The sequence below is a fragment of the Natrix helvetica genome (assembly GCF_964273705.1).
Source record: "Natrix helvetica genome assembly, chromosome: W".
Classification (NCBI taxonomy): Eukaryota; Metazoa; Chordata; class Lepidosauria; order Squamata; family Natricidae; genus Natrix; species Natrix helvetica.
The window spans coordinates 20,766,036-20,785,343 of NC_138555.1; the positions used below are offsets into that span (position 1 = coordinate 20,766,036).

At 40.5% G+C, this 19,308-nt stretch overlaps 1 protein-coding gene across 8 annotated transcripts in view; it reads left to right on the forward strand.

Moving 5' to 3' along the window:
- Positions 1-19,308, forward strand: part of LOC309400757 (WW domain-containing adapter protein with coiled-coil-like) — a 105,414-nt gene that overhangs the window by 14,695 nt on the left and 71,411 nt on the right. For 7 of the 8 annotated variants that reach the window (XM_081969397.1, XM_081969398.1, XM_081969399.1 and 4 more), the window contains 4 exons: positions 2,559-2,665; positions 10,831-10,946; positions 11,031-11,143; positions 16,226-16,540. In XM_081969397.1, the coding sequence (XP_081825523.1) occupies positions 2,559-2,665; positions 10,831-10,946; positions 11,031-11,143; positions 16,226-16,540 (651 nt within the window). The remainder of the gene's footprint in view (positions 1-2,558; positions 2,666-10,830; positions 10,947-11,030; positions 11,144-16,225; positions 16,541-19,308) is intronic. The other variant, XM_081969403.1, reaches the window with a different exon arrangement.

The window sequence follows — 19,308 nt, forward strand, 5'->3', positions numbered from 1 at the left end:
AGCCATGCAAGCCCCAAGATAATATTTTCTGGCATCTCTGGAGCCACAATGAATCTGAGAAGCTCATAGTGGCGGCCCACTTGTAACTTTACCAGTTCAGTTATTAGCGTGGCTGGGGCCCCTCCAATTAGCGTTCCATCTACCTGCTCAACCCGAATAGGACAGGCTAGAGGTCTTGTGCATATGCCCATTTGTAGGACATAATCCCAAGCATAAACCTCAAGGCAATCAACCAAATGGCAAGAAAGAAGAGGAACTCAGATACAAAACAGGAGATGTAGAAAGCGAACATGGGGTCAGTCAAAAAGGACTCAGAAGCCTATACACTTAATACTATGAACATTAGGAACAAAAAGGGCAAACTTGGAAGTCCTAGTACATGAGGGCAGATATGACATTCTTGCCATTACTGAAACTTGGGATGAAAGCCATGACTGGAACGTACAGCTAGAAGGATTTAAACTATTCAAAGGAAACAGACCTAACAGGAGACGGAGTTGCATCATATGTAAGAAATCACTACACCTCTACAAAATGCATAACACCCAAGGATGAAAGCCTTCTTGAATGCATATGGGTTAATATAAAAGGAAAAAATGACATTGTCATAGGTGTATACTACAGGGCACCCAACCAAACAGAAAATAGCATTAGCACTTAGACTTTTATATCACTCCATGGTGCTTTATAGCACTCCCTGAGAGGTTTACAATGTCAGCATATTGCCCCCAACAATCTGGGTCCTCATTTTACCGACCACGGAAAGATGGAAGGCTGAGTCAACCTTGAGCCGGTCAGGATCAAACTCCTGGCTGTGGGCAGAGTTAGCCTGCAATGCTGTATTCTAACCACTGCACCACCACAGCTCTTATAGATGAACTTTTTACTAATCAGTTAGCTAAGGTGTGAAGGAAACACACCACAGTAGTAATGGGGGACTTTAACTACTCTGACATCAACTGGGAGACAAATTCTGCATCAAGTGGGAGATTGTTCAGGTTCCTGACAAACCTAGCAGACAACTTTGTCATCCAAAAGGTAGAGGAGGGAACCAGAGGGTCAGCTATAGTGGACTTAATTCTTACTAATAGGGATAAAAGGATGGGGGGAGGTGTTCGACATTGAGGGAAATTTAGTGGAGAGTGACTGTGTCATATTGGAATGCAACATAATGCAGGCACAAGTAATAGAATAAAGTCAAATGAGTGTGTTAGACTTTAAGAGAGCTGATTTCAACAAACTTAGAGCTTAGGAAGGATTTCATGGATGGAAATCTTAAAGGGGAAAACAACTTAAGTTTGGGATTATGAGATGAGATTATAAAAAATGATATTATAAAAGCCCATTCTAGCATAATACCACTTAGAAACAAAAATAAGAGTCCCCAGATGAAACCAACATAGTTGCATGAAGAACTATGATAAACAGAGAGATAAAAAGGAGAAGTATAAAAAATGGAAAGAGGGTCACATATCTAAAACGGAATACCAGCAAATAGCCCAAATCTGCAAAGACAGTCAGGAAAGCTAAGGGTCAGAATGAATTTAGACTTGCAACAAATGTCAACAATAATAAAGTTTCAACATGTAAAAAATAAAAACATGAAGGAAAAATCCTAACCTATCAAGCAGTACCATAAATGACAGAATAAGTTTACAAGTCAAAATAGGCAACAGAATGGTAAGAGAATGCCTATCCACTCTAGACAAGTTGAAGTCACCAGGACCAGATGGGTTACATCACAGGGTTCTGAAGGAGCTGGCACATATGTTGGAACCACTGAACCAAATCTTTCAAAGCTCCTGGAGCACTGGGGAACTACTAGATAGAGGATGTGAAAAGAGCCGATATGGTTCCAATCTTCAAAAAAAAGGGGGGGGAATGGATCCAGAAAATTACAGACCAATTAGCCTAATGAAGGAGAGGACCAACCTAGAAATAAGGATAAATTTCCTGATATTGAGAACAATCAGTGGAAGTAGTGGGTTTTTAAGAAGAGAATGGACAACCACTTTTCTGAAATGGTATAGGGTTTCCTGCTTGAGGGGGTTGGATTAGAAGACATCCAAGGTCCCTTCCGACTCTTATTCTGGTCACTGGTGGATTATTTTCCTCAGGACCTCCATGGGAGGAGTCGTCTCCTAATTGTAATTGGACCTCTCCACAGTTACCAATACCATTGAACATGGTACTTTACTTGACTGCCTCTTGAGGGCTGAGAGTTGTAGGCATTTTTAAGATGGATGGATGATAGAAACTTTCAATGTGAACTTCGTGGCTCTGTTATACTTTGGCATATTTCTGCAGTAATCTTTTAGAATAAATGATTGAACTTCACTGGGGGCAGTTTTGCTGAACATACTGTATTTTATTAAATTTATAATTTTATATTTCAGTTCAGAAACTTATTTCTTTAGAAAATATATTTGTTCAGTGGGAAATTGGTCCTGTACAGTGTATATGTGTGTATGAGAGAGACATGGTGCTTAGCTTATATGCAACAAGATAGTATGTTGGACTTAAGTAATTGAGAAATAATATAAACCATTGTTTTCTAGGGACCAGTTATTCTCCACAAGAAAACACTCACAACCACAGTGCTCTTCATAGCTCAAATTCACATTCTTCTAATCCTAGCAATAATCCAAGCAAAACATCTGATGCAGTAAGTACTAATACTGAATTGGCCAACCAATTTTATTTTATTACATTTTGCATACTTTGCTTCTCTTTCCAAGAAATTCTAGATAATTGCAGTTAATGGAAATCAAGCAAACAAAACTGTATATACTATGTTCTAGGCAATTTCTGTTCTGGATAAGTTGAGTATTTCAGTCAAAAACATATGTAAAGTGGGTTTTTTTGGTAATAAGTTTTTATTTTATAGCGTACAAAAATTCCAATTTCAATTGAACAGTGTGTTGTCTGGGTACAAATCATTTTAGGAAATAATAATCACAGTGTTTACAACAATATTCATTACACTAATATCAATTATATTAATATAACAGTAATAATCACACTATTTGTTTAACCAAGTTAATGTATCTTCCTTATATCACTGATCGTTCCATATATTTCCCTGTTTCTAGCTCCTGTTTTTGTCAGCTAGCCATTGATAAAATAAGTCCCAAGTCAAAAAATATTCAGTTTCTTTCTTTTCCTTAATTGTGTTAGCTTATCCATTTCAGTACATTCTAATATTTTTCTAATCACATCTTCATCTGTTGGGATCTGTTCACTTTTCCATTGTTGTGCAAATACTATTCTCGCAGCAGTCTATACATGCAAAATCAGATAAACATTCCCTTTGTTATACTTGTCTGGTAAAATGCCCAACAAAAATGTCTCTGGTTTCAAATCTATGTGTTGTTTTATCTTTTTTTCCAGCCTTGTATATATTTTTGTTCAAACTTTTTTTGCTTTTTGACATGTCCACCATGTATTCTAATTGTATTTTGTAATTGGTACCCTGCTGCATTAGAATAGAATAGAATAGAATAGAAAGACAGAGTTGGAAGGGACCTTGAAGGTCTTCTAGTCCAAGCCCCTGCTTAGGCAGGAAACCTTACACCACTTCAGACCAATAAATATCCAACATCTTCTTAAAAACATCCAGTATTGGAGCATTCACAACTTCTGGAGGCAAGTTGTTCCATTGAGTAATTGTTCTAACTGTCAGGAAATTTCTCCTTAGTTTTAAGTTGCTTCTCTTCTTGATTAGTTTCCACCCATTGCTGCTTCTCCTACCCTCAGGTGCTTTGAGAGTATGTGACATACATATGATAGTATGAAGCAGGTATCTGGTGACATTTCCAACGTTTTGCAGATTTATCCTTAAACATCTGTGCTAACCTTGAGGGCGGAAAATGCCATCTATAAAACATTTTATAAAAAATTTATTTGTATGCAGTAGACATTGTTAATTTATAATTTCTATCCCATAATTTCTGCCATTGATCTAACTCGATTGAATAGCCAAAAATTTTAGCCCATACGCTCATTCTCTTTTACTTGTTGCTCTTCCACCTTAATACTTAACAAATAGCTATATATTTTCTTTATTAATTTTTCATCTGTCCCTGTTAATATCTGATCTAGTTCTGTTAATTCTTTATTTAAACCATGCACTTTATCATCCTTCTTGTATCTACATTGTATCCGCACATATGACTACCACGTTATCTCAATCCCTTGCTCACTCAGTTCCTGCTTATTTTTAAGTTCCCCCTTTTCATTTAAAACATCTTTATATCTGGTCGCATTCTCTATATCAATAACATTTGGATAAATCAATGCCTCCATTGTGGAAAGCCAGACTGGTATTTTCAAATAATGTTCTTTAATTTTCTCCCATACTAATAATAATGAATTCCTAACATAGTGTCTTTGGAAATAGCTATGTATTTTTTTTCCATACCATAAAAAAGCATTCCAACCTAGTTCGAGATCATGTCCCTCCAAGGTCAATAGTCTTTTGTTCCTCAAGCCAATCCATTCTTTCACCCAAGTAAGTACCGAAGCCTGATAATACAATTCCCAATCTGGTAGCCCAAAACCACCTCTATTTTTAGAATCTTGCTAGAATCTATGATAATTGTAGATTTCTCCATGACTCCAAATCCATTTTAAGTTGTTGTGCCAATTTATAATTATCTTCTTTAACTGTTACACACCTTGCGGTTAGTTGAATTCCTAAATAACTTTCTTGACTATCTTTATAGCTATTTTCCTTATTCTTTTTTCTCTGTGTGTGTAACATTTTTAACTATTATTTTCATTTTTTCTTTATTTATTTTCAGTCCTGCAACTTCACCATATTCTTCTATTTTCCTAATTAGTTTAAGTCCATTTTCTTGTGGGTCTTCCAAGATAAAGACCAAATTATCTACAAATGCCTGTAATTTATATTGGTCCTTTTTTATTTCCATGCCTTTAATTTCTATATGTTGTCTGATATTTCTATTTAGCACTTCCAATGTCAATATAAATAGTAAAGGAGATAGTGGACATCCTTGTCTTGTGCCTTTTTTATATTAAAATTCTCTGTCGTATCTCCATTTACCATCACCTGTGCAGTTTGTTTATGGTATATTGCCTTTATCCTGTTAATGAATCTCTCACCAAAGTCCATAGATTTTAGTTGTAACAACATAAATTGCCAGTTTACGTTATCAAATGCTTTCTACGCATCTAAGAAGTTCAACACCATTTGTTTTCCAGGATGTGCTTCATAATATTCCAACATATTTAAAATCATTATATTGTTTTTAATCTGTCTCTTAGGCAAGAAGCCATTTTGGCCTGAATGTATAAATCAGGCATGTCCAAAGTCCGGCCCGCGGGCCATTTGCGGCCCGGGGGGTGGTTTAATATGGCCCTCTAACAGCCTTCCCTGCTCTGTGTAAATGCGGCCCTCCCACGGCCCTCCCTTCTGATTGAGGGCGGCAAGCAGAAGACTGTCTGCCACAGGAGGGAGGGCAGTGAGAGGGCTGCATCGGAAGCTGGCTGGGGAATTCTGGGGGTTGAAGTTCACAGGACTTAAAGTCGCCAAGGTTGAGAAACTCTGTCCTATAGCAAAGGTACCTGTCATCCACAGGCCAGCCTAAAAACAGGCAAGGCGACTTGCTTGTAAACTGGTCAGGCCACATTCGTACCAAAGAAAAGGGGGAAACTTCTGTCTCCCTTGGGGTGGGGGGAGAGAAAGGGCGCCTTTTGAGGAAACGAGAGACCAAGCCTCACGGGTATCGCCGAAGAACGCGCGCCGTAGCCTTCGCAACACAGGCTGCGAAATGGGCAAACTACCAGGCGGCGCAGGCGCAGTACGTGAAGCACAGGGCCAAGGGATACTTGTAGCTTCTCCGCCAGGCTCGGAGAGGTCTGGCAGGCGAAAAGCAAGGAACCTTCCCCCAAGGTGGGTTGGTTTTTTGTTTTTGTTTTTTTTAAGGAAGGAAGGAGGAAATATTCAGCCACGCATTAACTTCTCTGCTTGGAGAGACCAAAGAAAAAAGAGGAGATGGCCCATTAAAGCTCACGAGCCACTATAAACAAATATCGGAAGGTTTTTAAAGGGTATCAATAAGCGTACGTGTGTGCGCGCTTGCATATTTGCCGCGTCTAAACTTTGGGGAAGTTTATTAACATCTTAGCGATGTAGAGAATGAAAGAGAGGTGCGGGTGAGAAGGAATTGAAGTGGGTAACTCAAGTTCCCGGTTTCTTTCCTTGGGCACAACAACAAAACTCACATATTTTGCTTCTGCTTTAACAAAATAATGATTCTTGTAATTTGCTCAAATAGCTTTATGTACGAAGCACTCTGAAGCTTTTTGAAACCTATTTTCACAAACCCACCCCCAAAACTGGCAGGCTTAGCCGAAAGGCTCAAGCAAAGGTGCCCAGCGCGATCAAGCCCGATCCTGATGTCACCGCCCTCTGTCGCTCACAACGCGCCGCCCTCAATCAGAAGGGAGGGCCGTGGGAGGGCCGCATTTACATCTTCTGCTTGAGGGCGGCGCGTTGGGAGCGACAGAAGACTGTCTGCCACAGGAGGGAGGGCGGTGAGAGAGCTGCATCGGAAGCCCGATCCTGACGTTTTATAAAATGGCGACTATAAATAAGAAAAGGAAAGTTGACAGTGAGGGCCGCCGTTTCCAGGAAAGGTGGAAAGTGGAATTTTTTTTCACTGAAATACGGAATCACTGTGTTTGTCTGATATGTCAAGAGACTGTGGCCGTTTATAAAGAATTTAATATCAAAAGACACTACCAGACAAAACATAGCACATATGACAAACTAACAGGGCGCGACCGCAGTGAAAAGTTGAAGCAACTTGAAGCAGTTTTAATGTCACAACAGCGATTTTTCACAAGAGCCCGTGAGTCAAATGAAAATGCCACAAAGGCAAGCTATGACGTGGCAATGTTAATTGCTAAAAATTGCAAGTCTTTTGCTGGGGGTGATTTTATTTACTTCACATTAGTGCAGGTAAGTTTTTTTAAAATTTATTTAAAATACATTGTGAAAACTCAGCTGTCAGTTGATCTTAATGTTATGAAATGAAAAGTATGCCATTTGCAATTAACTTGGCATAAAATAATTCATTTGCATTTAATTGTAATTGTTCAAAGAATGTTCGGAAAAATGTTCGGCCCTCCAGCATGTTCACTTCATCCAATCTGGCCCTCTTTGAAAAACGTTTGGACACCCCTGGTATAAATTCATTTAGAAACCTTTTTAGTCTCTCTGCCATTATTGAAGCATATATTTTGTAGCCAGCATTCAGTAAAGATATGGGCCTGTAGTTTTTTATCTGCATTAAATCTGAGTCTTCTTTCGGAATCAAAGTAATATTTGCTTCCATCCACAAATTTGGTACCTTTGCATCAATTAATATTTCATTATAGTCTTCCAACATTAATGGGTCTAGAGCCGTGATGGCGAACCTATGGCACGTGTGCCACAGGTGGCATGCAGAGCCATTTGTTAGGGCATGTGAGGTGTTGCCCTGTCAGCTCCAGTGCGCATATGCATGCTGGCCAACTAACTTCGGCCTTCTTTTTCGGCCATTTTTCGCCCTCCGGAGGCTTCCCTGAAGCCTCTGGAGGGTGAAAAACAACCCAACGCACAAACCGGAAGTTCAGGAATTTGTCCCAGGGGTCCAAATTTCATATTCCAAAAAGTTTCAACTTAGTCCATTTTGTATTTTAGATCCCCAATCCGACTTTCTAGCTTTTCAGTTTCTTCTCCCTTTTTTAAAAAAAACATCTTTCCTCTTCTTTCAGTTCTATAAATAGCTCACAGGTTTTCTCCACACTATTCTTGGGGGTGGAAAACAAACAATTCCACCTCCTCTTCTTTGAGTCCCACTTTCTCCCAGGCCTTTTTTAGGGGGTAAATTCTACAACAGGAGTTAGAAAAATCTCACCCAGATCGGTCCTACTGTTCCTCAACTTCTATACTTGCTGCATCGGTCAGCTGTCACAGCTCCAGTCAGGCACTCAATGGCCGTCTTTTTCTTCCTTTTCCTCCTCTGTGTCAAATGAGTATGCGGTCTCCTTGTGATCAGCGGAGTGCCCTCTCTGTCTTCATCACCCCTCCAGGGTGAATTTGGGTCCCTCAGAACCTCCTGGCAAGTCGAATTTGGCGTGATTCCATTGAGCCCTCTCCCCAGTTTTTTTCCCCCATCTTCCCCCATTAATCCCACCTTTGCTATTTAATTTTCCCTTTTTGGGGGCTACTTCCCCCTTGTCTCCTTTTGGTGTGTAACTGTAAATCCCAGTATAATCATCTAAGTATTTTTCTTTTTCAATCTCTTTTTCTTCTATATCTTCCTGTTCTTCATTCAGTCCCTTTTCTTTCTCCTTTTCTCCTTCTCCTTGTTCTAAGCGTTCCCTCTGAGTTTCCACTGTTTTTTTCCCATTTAGCGTTTCACATGCATTTCTTAACATATCAAGTATTTCATTACACATCCAAAATTCCATATTGTCTGTCTAATTAATTTAACAAATTATTTAAACTTTTTCTATTACATCACTTTTACTTAAGCTTAAAGTTCTTTTTTTCCTTTTCTTATTTCCACTTTCTAAAGTCCAATTCCACTTTTTATTTACTTTTTATCTTCCACCAAAACAGTAAGTCCAATCCACAACACTGTTGCAAAAACAAATCCTCCTTGTTTTTTCTCACAGCTTCAAAGTATCTTTATTTGCTTCAGTCAAGGTCAAGTTTCAGTTGTACCCTGTCAATTTCTATTAGATCTTGTAGTACCTTCTTCTCACAACTAGATGTCTCCCTCTCCGCTGTAGGCAATGTGTTCTAGCTGTCAAAAGCTGTCAAAATCCGTATATATTCCATAAAAAATAGAAAAAGGTAGCAAAAGAAAGAAAGGAAATTTCCCTCAGAGTTCTTTTATTATTTTTGATGTTTCCAAGTCCAAACTTTGTGGATAAAAGTCTTCTAGGGCTTTCCGTTTTTGTCTCTGCCCTTTTTTTCCCCTCCCTGTTAAATCCCCCGCCTGCCAAATAGCCGCTAAATTCTACTCCTGGTCTCTTTTTAATCCAAATTTAAAGGTGGTTTTTTTTTACCTTGGGTTGATCACTCTTTCACCCAGGTCCAAAGCTTTGTTCTAGCACCTCTCCTGCTCAAATAGCTTGGTCTGGTTGCCCCGACTTTAAAGCAGCCATTAAAGCCGCTTCCGCTGTCAGTTTGAAGAACTGGCAGCAGGTGTCCAGTTGGGTTTTCGCGGAGCCCGTCAGAGGTCCGCTATTTCCCAACCGTTCCTGTCACTTTTATGTAAAGTTCTTCCTGCCGGATTGAGCGCTCCTCTGCGTCAAACAAGGAGTATGCAGTCTCCTTGTGATCAGTGGAGTGTCCTCTTTGTCTTCATCATCCCTCCAGGGTGATTTGGGTCCCTCAGAACCTCCTGGCAAGTCAAATTTGGCGCGATTCCATCGAGCTCCGTGGAGCTCTATCATATCGCCGCGACATCAGCCCTGTCTCTCTCATATTATGTAAAGTTTTAAAATAGCAGATTGGATAGCGTATCTCCTAGTTTAATTTTGCCAAGTGAAATTAAATTCTGCATTTACTATTTGAAAGCTGTTACATTTTGTTGTTCTGCAGTTTCTAAGATAGTTTAGTTATCTAATTGTTTATCTATCCACTTTATATGGCTGCCCATCTAAACAAATTACAAATACAAGTAGTCCCTGACTTACAGCCATTCATTTAGTGACCGTTTGAAGTTACAACAGCACTGAAATAAGTGATTAACACCTTGAATTGAAATCTCTTGACTTTGGTGTAGGGTTTTTCCAGATAATAATAAGGTAATCTTACTCATAAAGTACTTACAGGTAGTTCTTGACTTACAACCATTTGTTCAGTGAGCAATCAAAGTTACAACAGCACTCAAAAAAGTGACTTATGACCATTTTTCACACTTTTGACCATTGCAGCATCCCCACGATCACATGATCAAATTTCAGATTCGTGGCAACTGGCATGTATTTATGATGGTTGCAGTGTCCTGGAGTTATGCGATTGCCTTTTGTGACAGTCCCTCAAGTAACCCAGTCCTACGCCATGCAGGTCTTTAAAGGTGATGACCAGCACTTTGAATTGCACCCAGAAGCACACTGGCAATCAATGCAGCTGACAGAGTAGTGGTGTTACATGTGCCAAATAACTGGCACCATTTACTACCCATGCTGCCACATTCTACACCTGTTGAAGTTTCCAAATACTTTTTGTGGCAAGCCACAGCTTGCCAGAAACCGGGCCGTACAAACAAGCAAAGCCTCATCCATGGGATGCAGGCAGTATGTGAAACCACACCCCCTCTGGTCCATGGAAAAACCTCTCTCCACAGAACTGGTCCCTGATGCCCAAAAGGTTGGGGGGCGCTGGTCTACACGAGAGTTCACAAGGGCATGAGTGACAGTGAGTAGGCCCCCCCCTGCCCAGGAATGAGCACAGCTGGCATACAACCTGCAGTTGTGCAAAGGCCCTCCTAGCCACAGCTTCTACTGGTTCTTTGAGCAGGAGCTGTGAGTCCAGGAGGACCCCCAGATCACACACCGGATCTGTCTGAGGTAGTACCACTTCATCCAAGACCAACAATAAGATTGCTCACACCAGAAGGCCCAAACACCCAAAGCCACTCAGCCTTACTTGGGTTGAGCTGGAGCCTGTTAAAAATTATAGTATAAGATGCTTTGCACTTTATTGATTTTTCTGAAAGGAATATTTTTTAATGAAATGTATGCTAATGTTCAAAACTAAGATGATATTTCTGAAATCCATCAGGTTGATTGCAATTTTTTTTTAAGTCTTATGATTCTGCAGATGACTGGTCTGAGCACATTAGTTCTTCTGGCAAAAAATATTACTATAACTGCCGAACAGAAGTTTCACAGTGGGAAAAACCGAAAGAATGGCTTGAAAGGTAAATCATTACTATAGATGTAAATTGTAGAATAGTAAACTTACCAAATTGTTCTATTTTATAATTTATTTATTTTTACACCAGAGAGCAGAGACAAAAAGAAGCAAGCAAAATGTCTGTCAACAGTTTTCCAAAAGATAGAGATTACAGAAGAGAGGTGATGCAAGCGACTGCTGCTAGTGGGTTTGCTAGTGGAAGTATGTCTATTTTAATGCAATATTCCTGTGCATGTTCTTTTTCAAGTGTTTTCTTCAGTTGACCACATTTTATAAATAGGTTAAGTTTTAATGCTCCCCCCCTTTTTAACATTGTGTTATTTAATATGGGCACTGAAATAATTTTGGTGATTAATTTGATAACTATACATTACATATCAACAAAAGAAAAGGAAGCTTTTTCTTAAAAAAAACAATTTTATTAGTTTATAATATAGCATACAAAGAAAATACAAAAGTAAATAGGGAAGTTAGGGAAGAGAATAGTGGGGGAAAGCGGGGGTGGGGGTGGAGGAAAAAAAGGCATTGACTCCCGACTCCCTTTGGTGCAGTAGAATAAGGCATTAACATCAAACCTCAACTTTCAAAGAAAATAAAGCTTTTTCTTGTGTTTAATATTAAATTTTTCTTTGTACTACTGTGCTATGATAGTAATGACAATAAAAATTATATACAAGTAGTCTTTACGACCATTCATTTAGCAACTGTTTGAAAACACAACAGTGCTGAAAAAATGGAGCTACGACCTGTGCCTGAAGTTAACAGCTGTTGTAGTACCCCTTTAGTCACATTATCAAAATTCAGGTGCTTTGCAGCCCACCTGTGCTTAACAACCATAAGGGTACTTCAGCTTTCCCCACTCACCTATATCCTCCCCCTCATATCTGTCCTTTTGGTCACCCTGCATTGTGAGACAGCAAGCAGCCCCAGAACCATGTTTCTACGCTGCTTCCTTTATCCCAGGAAGCCTCAGCAAACATTCATTTGGCCAACTTCCTTCTCTTCCCCAGCTCCATATGGCCCACCCCAGCAAACGAGCCAGCAAGCATTCATTGACCCAACTGCCTTCTGTCTAAGTTCCCTGCACCAATGTTTTGCCTTTTGCACCCAGGGACTCTCTGCCCTTGCTGTTCCTTTTTGGACCCAGCTTCTCTGGCAAATATTTCCTACACATGGTAAAACTGCACTGTTTTCAGAAAGGTTTGTGGAGATAGCACAGCTTTAGCCGCTTCGTACATTGGGGGTGGGGAAGGTTTGCAATGAAAGCACAGCTTTCCGAAGTGGCTAAAACTGTGCTATCTTCACAACCCACTCCCCTTTCCAAAGTGGCTAAAGCTGTGCTGTTTTTGCAAACTTAAAAAAAAAGTTTTATTGGATTTTTATTTTTAAATATACATCAATATCAATACATGAACAGTGTGGCCTCTGGGTATAATTCCTTTTGATACAAGTAGCAATAATAATATTAATAATTGTTGCATTAATCAAATTTACGTAATCCTAGTATTAATATACATGTTTGTTTTAAAGTAGTCATTCAATATTTCAATGTTCCATTTTAATGCCAATGATATTATTTAAGCATACATAGTAATGCCATCTTTTAGCCTTTAATCTTTCCATCTAGTTATTGCCTATATTCTATTATATAAAAATTGTACATGCTAATATTCCCCCTATTTCTTATTTCTACCTCTATTCTAGCTTCTAGTAAGGCCACCATTACTAATCCTAGTGTTAATACACATGTTTACATTAAGACATAGTCCTTCATTATTTGGTTATTCAATGTTTCAATACACCATTCTATTACCAACCATCTTATTATTTATACATACATAATAATACCATCTTTCAACCTCCAATCTTTCCAGCTAACTATTGTTTTATATAAAAGTGTGTATTCTTATTTCTACCCCTATTCTAGTTTTTAATCAGGCCATCATTATATTAGAAAAAAAGAAAAAATATTTCCTTTCTATCCATCATCTCTTGCCCGTTTTAATACTTCAATTCTTATTCGTTTTTTAGCTTGCCTCCCATACTCCTCTCTTAGATCTTTGTCTCTATCAACATAAGTGTCTTCACCATTCAGTCTGAATATTTCTCCCATCTGTATCCCCCTAAGCTGCCAGGTGTCCAGAGTGTCCACCCAAGCCCCTATCTCCCTTTCAAAAGTATCTTCCTGCTTATCCAATTCCATTTTTAAATCTCTTAAAATACCGTATTTTTGGGAGTATAAGACACTCCGGAGTATAAGACATGCATTAGTTTTTGGGGAGGAAAACAAGAAAAATATTCTGCCTCTGCCTACCAGCATCCATCGGTATTCATATGGCTACTGTTCTTGCAGCAAACAACCTGTTCAGCTTCAGCACATTATCGCAGCCTGATTCAGCACAAGCAGCTGATTGGTGGTAGGATCTGCTGTTCCAGGCTGCGGGGATCGCCACAGCCCATCACTGCCACTGCGTGTTGCGTTTTTGGCCTCCACATGCTCCATTTTAGACCCGTTCCCAGCTGCCGGGATCGCCACAGCACATTGCTGCCGATTGGCACCTCCACTCGTCGTGTTTTCGGCCTCTGTACACCCCATTTTTGGCCTCTGCGCGTCGCATTTTTGGCCAGTTCCAGGCAGCGAGGATTGGCAACACGTGGAGGCCAAAAATGGGGCGTACGGAGGCCAAAAATGTGATGCATGGAGGCTGAAAACGCTATGCACAGAGGCAGTGATTGGCAGCAATGTGCTGTGGCGATCCCCGCAGCCTGGAACGGGTCTAAAACGGGGCGTGCGGAGGCTGAAAATGTGACACACGGAGGTTTAAAACATGACGCGCAGAGGCGGTGATCGGTGGTGGTGTGCTGTGGCGATCCCTGCAGCCTGGAATGGGTCTAAAATGGAGCATGCAGAGGCCGAAAACACGATGTGCGGAGGTAAAAAACGGCTGAAGGGGGCGGGGCTTCGGCAACATTCAGTGTACAAGACACACAAACACTGTCACCCACTTTTAGGGGGAGAAGTGCATCTTATACTGTGAAAAATACGGCTTTTCCCTTGATTTATTTCATCAGTCATTATTATCTTTATCGTCTCCTTCTCATCTCCTTGCTTTATTTGATGATTTGTCTGTTCTATCTTTTCCTCCATTCTTTCTGTTGTCTCATCTCTTTCCTGGACTCTTTGATCTTCATTCATTATCAGTTGTAGGATATTTTCTATTTTCCCATTTATACCTTGCACTAGGTTCTTCATCTCGCTGTGATTCTTTGTCATAGTATCCCTAATGCTTTGAAACATCAATGCCATTTCTTTTGAAATCTCACTCATTTCCCCCTGATGGATCATTTTGTCTTATTTTGGTAAGTCCCGCTCTTACTCGATAGTCCAGAAACAATATATTCAGGTCCAATGTTGCTCCTCAGAAAGTTCAATAATCATAGTTCTTTACATCTCAGGATTATTAATATGTTCCATTTAAGTGGTCCAGGCAGCTTTCCAAAAATCAAAAGTCACTTTACTTAAAGGTCTTACTTATTCTCTCCATAGAGTCCAGTAATCATAAAGTAGATACTTATAAAACAGGGAGTATCACCACAGTCCTCCAGATGAGTGTTGTTTATCTATCTTATCAGAAATTTTGCAGGCTTGTAGAGGTATGGTATATTTTCCTTTTTAAAAAAAATAATTATCGAATGTTTTAATCTTTAAAAACAGAAAGAAAAACACCACAAGAAAAAACAAAACACAAAGCATACATAACAATATAAAGTAATTATACAGCCTTCTGTATGGGCTTTCCTGTAATTGTCCATTCTCCATTGCCTTCCTATTGCTTTAACCTTGTCCTATAATATAACAACAGCAGTGCTAACACTTATAATATTGATTATTTTTAATACCATATATTTACATTCTCTATTTTCTGTTTTGGCTTCTGTTTTCTAGCCACTTATAAATTTTGTTCCATATTTTATAGAAATCCGATTCTTCTCTTTGTTTTAGTTCTATTGTCATTTTGTCCATCTCTGCACATTCGAGTACTTTTCTAATTATTGTTTCATCTGCGGGTGTATTGATTTTTTTCCAGTTTTGTGCGAAAGCAATCCTGGCTGCAGTGAGTATGTGTATGATTATGTATTGAGATTGTTTATCCATTTTTTTGTCTAATAGTTCCATTCACCAGTAGATGGCACCCTCAGCTTAGGTTTCAGCGTTGTTTTGAGTCTGACAAATTGATTAATCCAAATTTAATCCAATTTATGGGAGAAAAGTGACCTATTCAAGTAGATAGTTCCAGCATTTTAGAATGCCTTTCCAGAACAACACCTACCCAGTTAAAAGTCCAATTTTCTATGTTTTAAAAGGTCTTTAGCTTTTCTCCCCTTATTTCCTTTCTTTTGGGTCTAGGATTTTTCTCTCTATGGTTATTCGCTGCTTTAAGAAATAGTTCTAAGAGTCTCTTTTCCTGGATTTTCTTCTCTTTTTTCCCTTTTAAAGTTAGGGTCTAAATAAAAAAGGAATCTTCTCACCCAGCTCCAGTCATTGTTCATCTACACCGCTCCTGCACATTTCTTTGTTGCCTCGGCTGTCCCAGCTTCATGGCAGCCATAATGGCTGCCTCTTCTCCTTGTCATGGATGAGAGGGAAGAAGCCGTGGGTCAAGCAGGGTGCCCCTCTTTACTTCACCACCCTACAGGGTGGCGTTAGCTCCTTTTGGAGCCCTCCAACAGGGAGAACTTGGTGTGGGCACGTAGAGACCCGCTCCTCACATCCAATATTGCTGCAACATCAGCCAGAAGTCCCAGTTTTTGCAAACTGTTGACTTGAAAGCAGTCCCTTACCTTACTGAAGCTCAAGCCTGGGAGGGTCCAAGCCCAAAATGGCTTGGATTGGGGGGGGGGGGTACTCACTTAACAATCTATGATTCTCAGTTAATGACTAACAGAAAGTAGGGATTGCCATCAGTCAATTCCAGTCCCAATTGTGGCTGTAAGTTGACTACCTGTAGATTTTTAAAAGTCAAAATACTGAATTTCCAGTTCTCAGAAATATTCATAGATATGTAGTTTTCTGCTGAAACATTCAACATTCTTTGGTGTTTTTTTGATAATGGATAATGCAACAGTTCATGTTGATTCAAGCAATGTTTAAGTATTGTTTTAAAATAGCAGTGTATGCTAGTATCTCTTGATGCTGGAATAGGAGCAAATGCAGTATGTTAACAGAGCTCTAATTTGGTATTTTCTGTCTCTCATTTCAACATTGTGAACAATAAACCAAAGTGGAAGACAAGCATTCCAGTGATGCTGCTAATATGCTCCCACAGAATATTTTGTCTCAGACAAGCAGACACAATGACAGAGACTACAGATTGCCAAGAACAGAGACTCACAGCAGTTCTACTCAAGGACAACATCCCATCAAAACAGTGGTTCACCCTTCTACTACTCCAAGTTCTGTTCCTCCTAGTCCATTTTCTCTACAGTCAGATCATCAGCCAAAGAAATCATTTGATGCAAATGGGGCATCTTTATCAAAACTGCCTGTGCCCACTTCTTCCATTCTTTCACAAAAAACAGAGAGAAAAAATTTGTCAGGTGTGTATTTTTATTTTTACTGTTTATTTTGTGTTGAGTATGGGGATTGAAACATATACCCTTGAAACAATAGTCTGCTCTGTGAAGAAACTTAAAATTTTCTGTTAACTACAAACTCTGGTTCTGTCTGGGCATGCTAGTTCAAAGTGTAGTAGTAAAACTCAGATGCCATATTGCTGAATTCATTAACTTCTATGGATTTCAATATGGAGGTATTTGGTATGAGCAAAAGACATTTTGGCTTTCCTCATTTCTTCAGTCTATTAATGTGCATGTGATATGCATATCGTGGTATGTTTCAAAGGATGTCTTCATTTTCAAGACACATCTTTACAGTATATAGAGTTTTGTGCAAGGGTGGTTAAGAAAATACACGAGTGAGTTTCTGTCCCTGGATAATGATATTTTGAGTTTGCTATTATAAATTTTATTTTCTCTGTTGATTTACTGGCCATTATTACAGTTTTAGTGTTAGTAAAATAATGAAATAAGCTTAGGCGGCTATTGCACATATTTCAGTTCCTAAAATTGTCTTCTTTTCATTCTCTGTGATTTCAACATTTCTGGAAACTATCTCCAGTTTTGTACTATAAACACTTGTGGAAAAGTGCAATAGCTCAGTAATATATATTCGTTGCATACAGTAAGTTCCAGATTCTTTTCCTACCATCTTTAGTTTTATAATTGAAACCTTGGGATGATACTGCAAGTTGAGGTGGACAGTCCAGAGCTAAATACCATATTTTTCGGAGTATAAGATGCTCCGAAGTATAAGACTCACCTAGATTTTGGGGAGGAAAACAAGGGAAAAATATCTGCCTCTGCCTCCCAGGAATTTGCCTCCTTGCAACAAACAGTACAGACAATATACACCAGTGATGGTGAACCTATGGCACGCGTGCCACACGTGGCACGCGGAGCCATTTGTCAGGGCACTCGAGGCACTGCCCTGTCAGCTGGCCAGCGCGCATGTGCACGCTGGCCAGCTGAGTTCACCCTTTTTAAAAGCCATTTTTCACCCTCCCCAGGCTCCAGAGGCTTTATAGGAGCCTGGGGAGGGCGAAAAGAGCCCCCCCCCCCCGGCTCTCCGGAGGCTTCATGAGCTTCCCTGAAGCCTCCGGAGCGCAAAAAACCAGCCCTACGGGCAAACTGGAAGTTCAGTAATGCACTTCCGGTTTTCTCAGAGGGTCGTTTTGAGCGCTCTGAAGGCTTCAGGGAAGCCTCTTGAAGGTCCCTGAAGCTTTCGGAGCGCTTAAAACGACCCTCCGAGCAAACCGGAAGTGACTTCCAGTTTGCTCGGAGGGTTTTTTTGACTGCTTCGGAGGCTTCAGGGAAGCCTCCTGAAGGTCACTGAGGCCTTTGGAGGGCTTCCTGGGGGGTGGGGGAGGCTGTTTTCGCCCTCCCCATGCTCCTATAAAGCCTCTGGAGCCTGGGGAGGGCGAAAAAAGCATGCAAAAATGGGGGTGTTGCGCCTGTAGTGCGCACATGCGCACTGGGGGGGTGTCGTGCATTGCATTATGGGTGCGGCACGCTTGCACACGACCCCCCTGCGCTCCCCCCACTTATGGCACACGAGCCAAAAAAGGTTTGCCATCGTTGATATACACTGTTTGTAGTGTTATATTTCAGACTATACTTGTACAGACACTGTTAAAATGTGCTTTCTGGAAGTATAGTTATTCTCTGCTATTTAAAAGAATAGCACTTTTTAAAACAATAGCACTGGGCCTCTTCAGATCAAGCATTTATTTTAAAAAGCCTCTTCATTTTGTTAAGTTGTCTAGAACAATAATAAAGCAGTCTTCAAAAAATAAGTCTTAACAATTTGAACATTCTATAGGCACTTATAGTTGTTGACTTACCTCCTTGCAGCAAACAGTCTGATTAGGGCAAGAAAAAAAATATCTGCCTCCCAGCAATTTGCCATGTGGAGCAAGCAGCTAGTTTCACTTTCAATTTCTCCCGATCATCAGCTGTTAAGAGGCTGCAGGGATTGCTCTAGATCAGTGATGGCGAACCTTTTTCGCCTCGGGTGCCAAAAGCACATACGTGCGCGCTATCACACGAACTCGAGTGCCGACCCACATAACGTAATGTCCCCGCTCACCTGTGTGGACCGTGCATTTTTGCACAAGGCTTCCTCGCCACTCCCTGCTCTGGCTGCTTCCCCTTGGCTAACACCCAGTGAGGGGAGAAGTTGCTCTGCCACTAACGGGCAGAGATTGGGGTGGGGGTGGGGGGATGCTCAAGTGTGCTCCTGTGTCAAAAAACCTTCCCTTATCATTCTCCTGTGTAAAGATTGGGCCCTTTTTACAATGGCAGGTGTGAGTCTAGTTGCTAAATTCTCCCCTTCTATTAAAGAGGATCCTGGGCACTACAGTCAATAGACAAATGAGGAAGGGAGCTGCTGGCACAGGGAAAAGAAAAGCAGCAAGAAAAAAAGAAAAAGCAGCTTTTTCCCCTCAAGGTGGCTGCTCTGTTCCCCCCCCTCCCCCGTGCTAGCACAGAGGATCCTGCCTGGTCCCTGCAATCCAAAGGGAAATGAGGAAGAGACCAATCTGCATGAGGGAAAGACAAGTAGCAAGGAAATAAGGAAAAGCAGCTTTTCCCCCCTCAAGGTGGCTCCTCTGTTGCCCTTTTCTCCATTTCAGCACCACTCCATGGAGCCTGCCCCACCCCCCCATCGCCCAGGTCCTCGCTTCTTCCAAGCATTTCTTTGCCTATTTAATTTCCCCTCCGTAGCATTTTTCCATCGTGTTTCTTGCCGT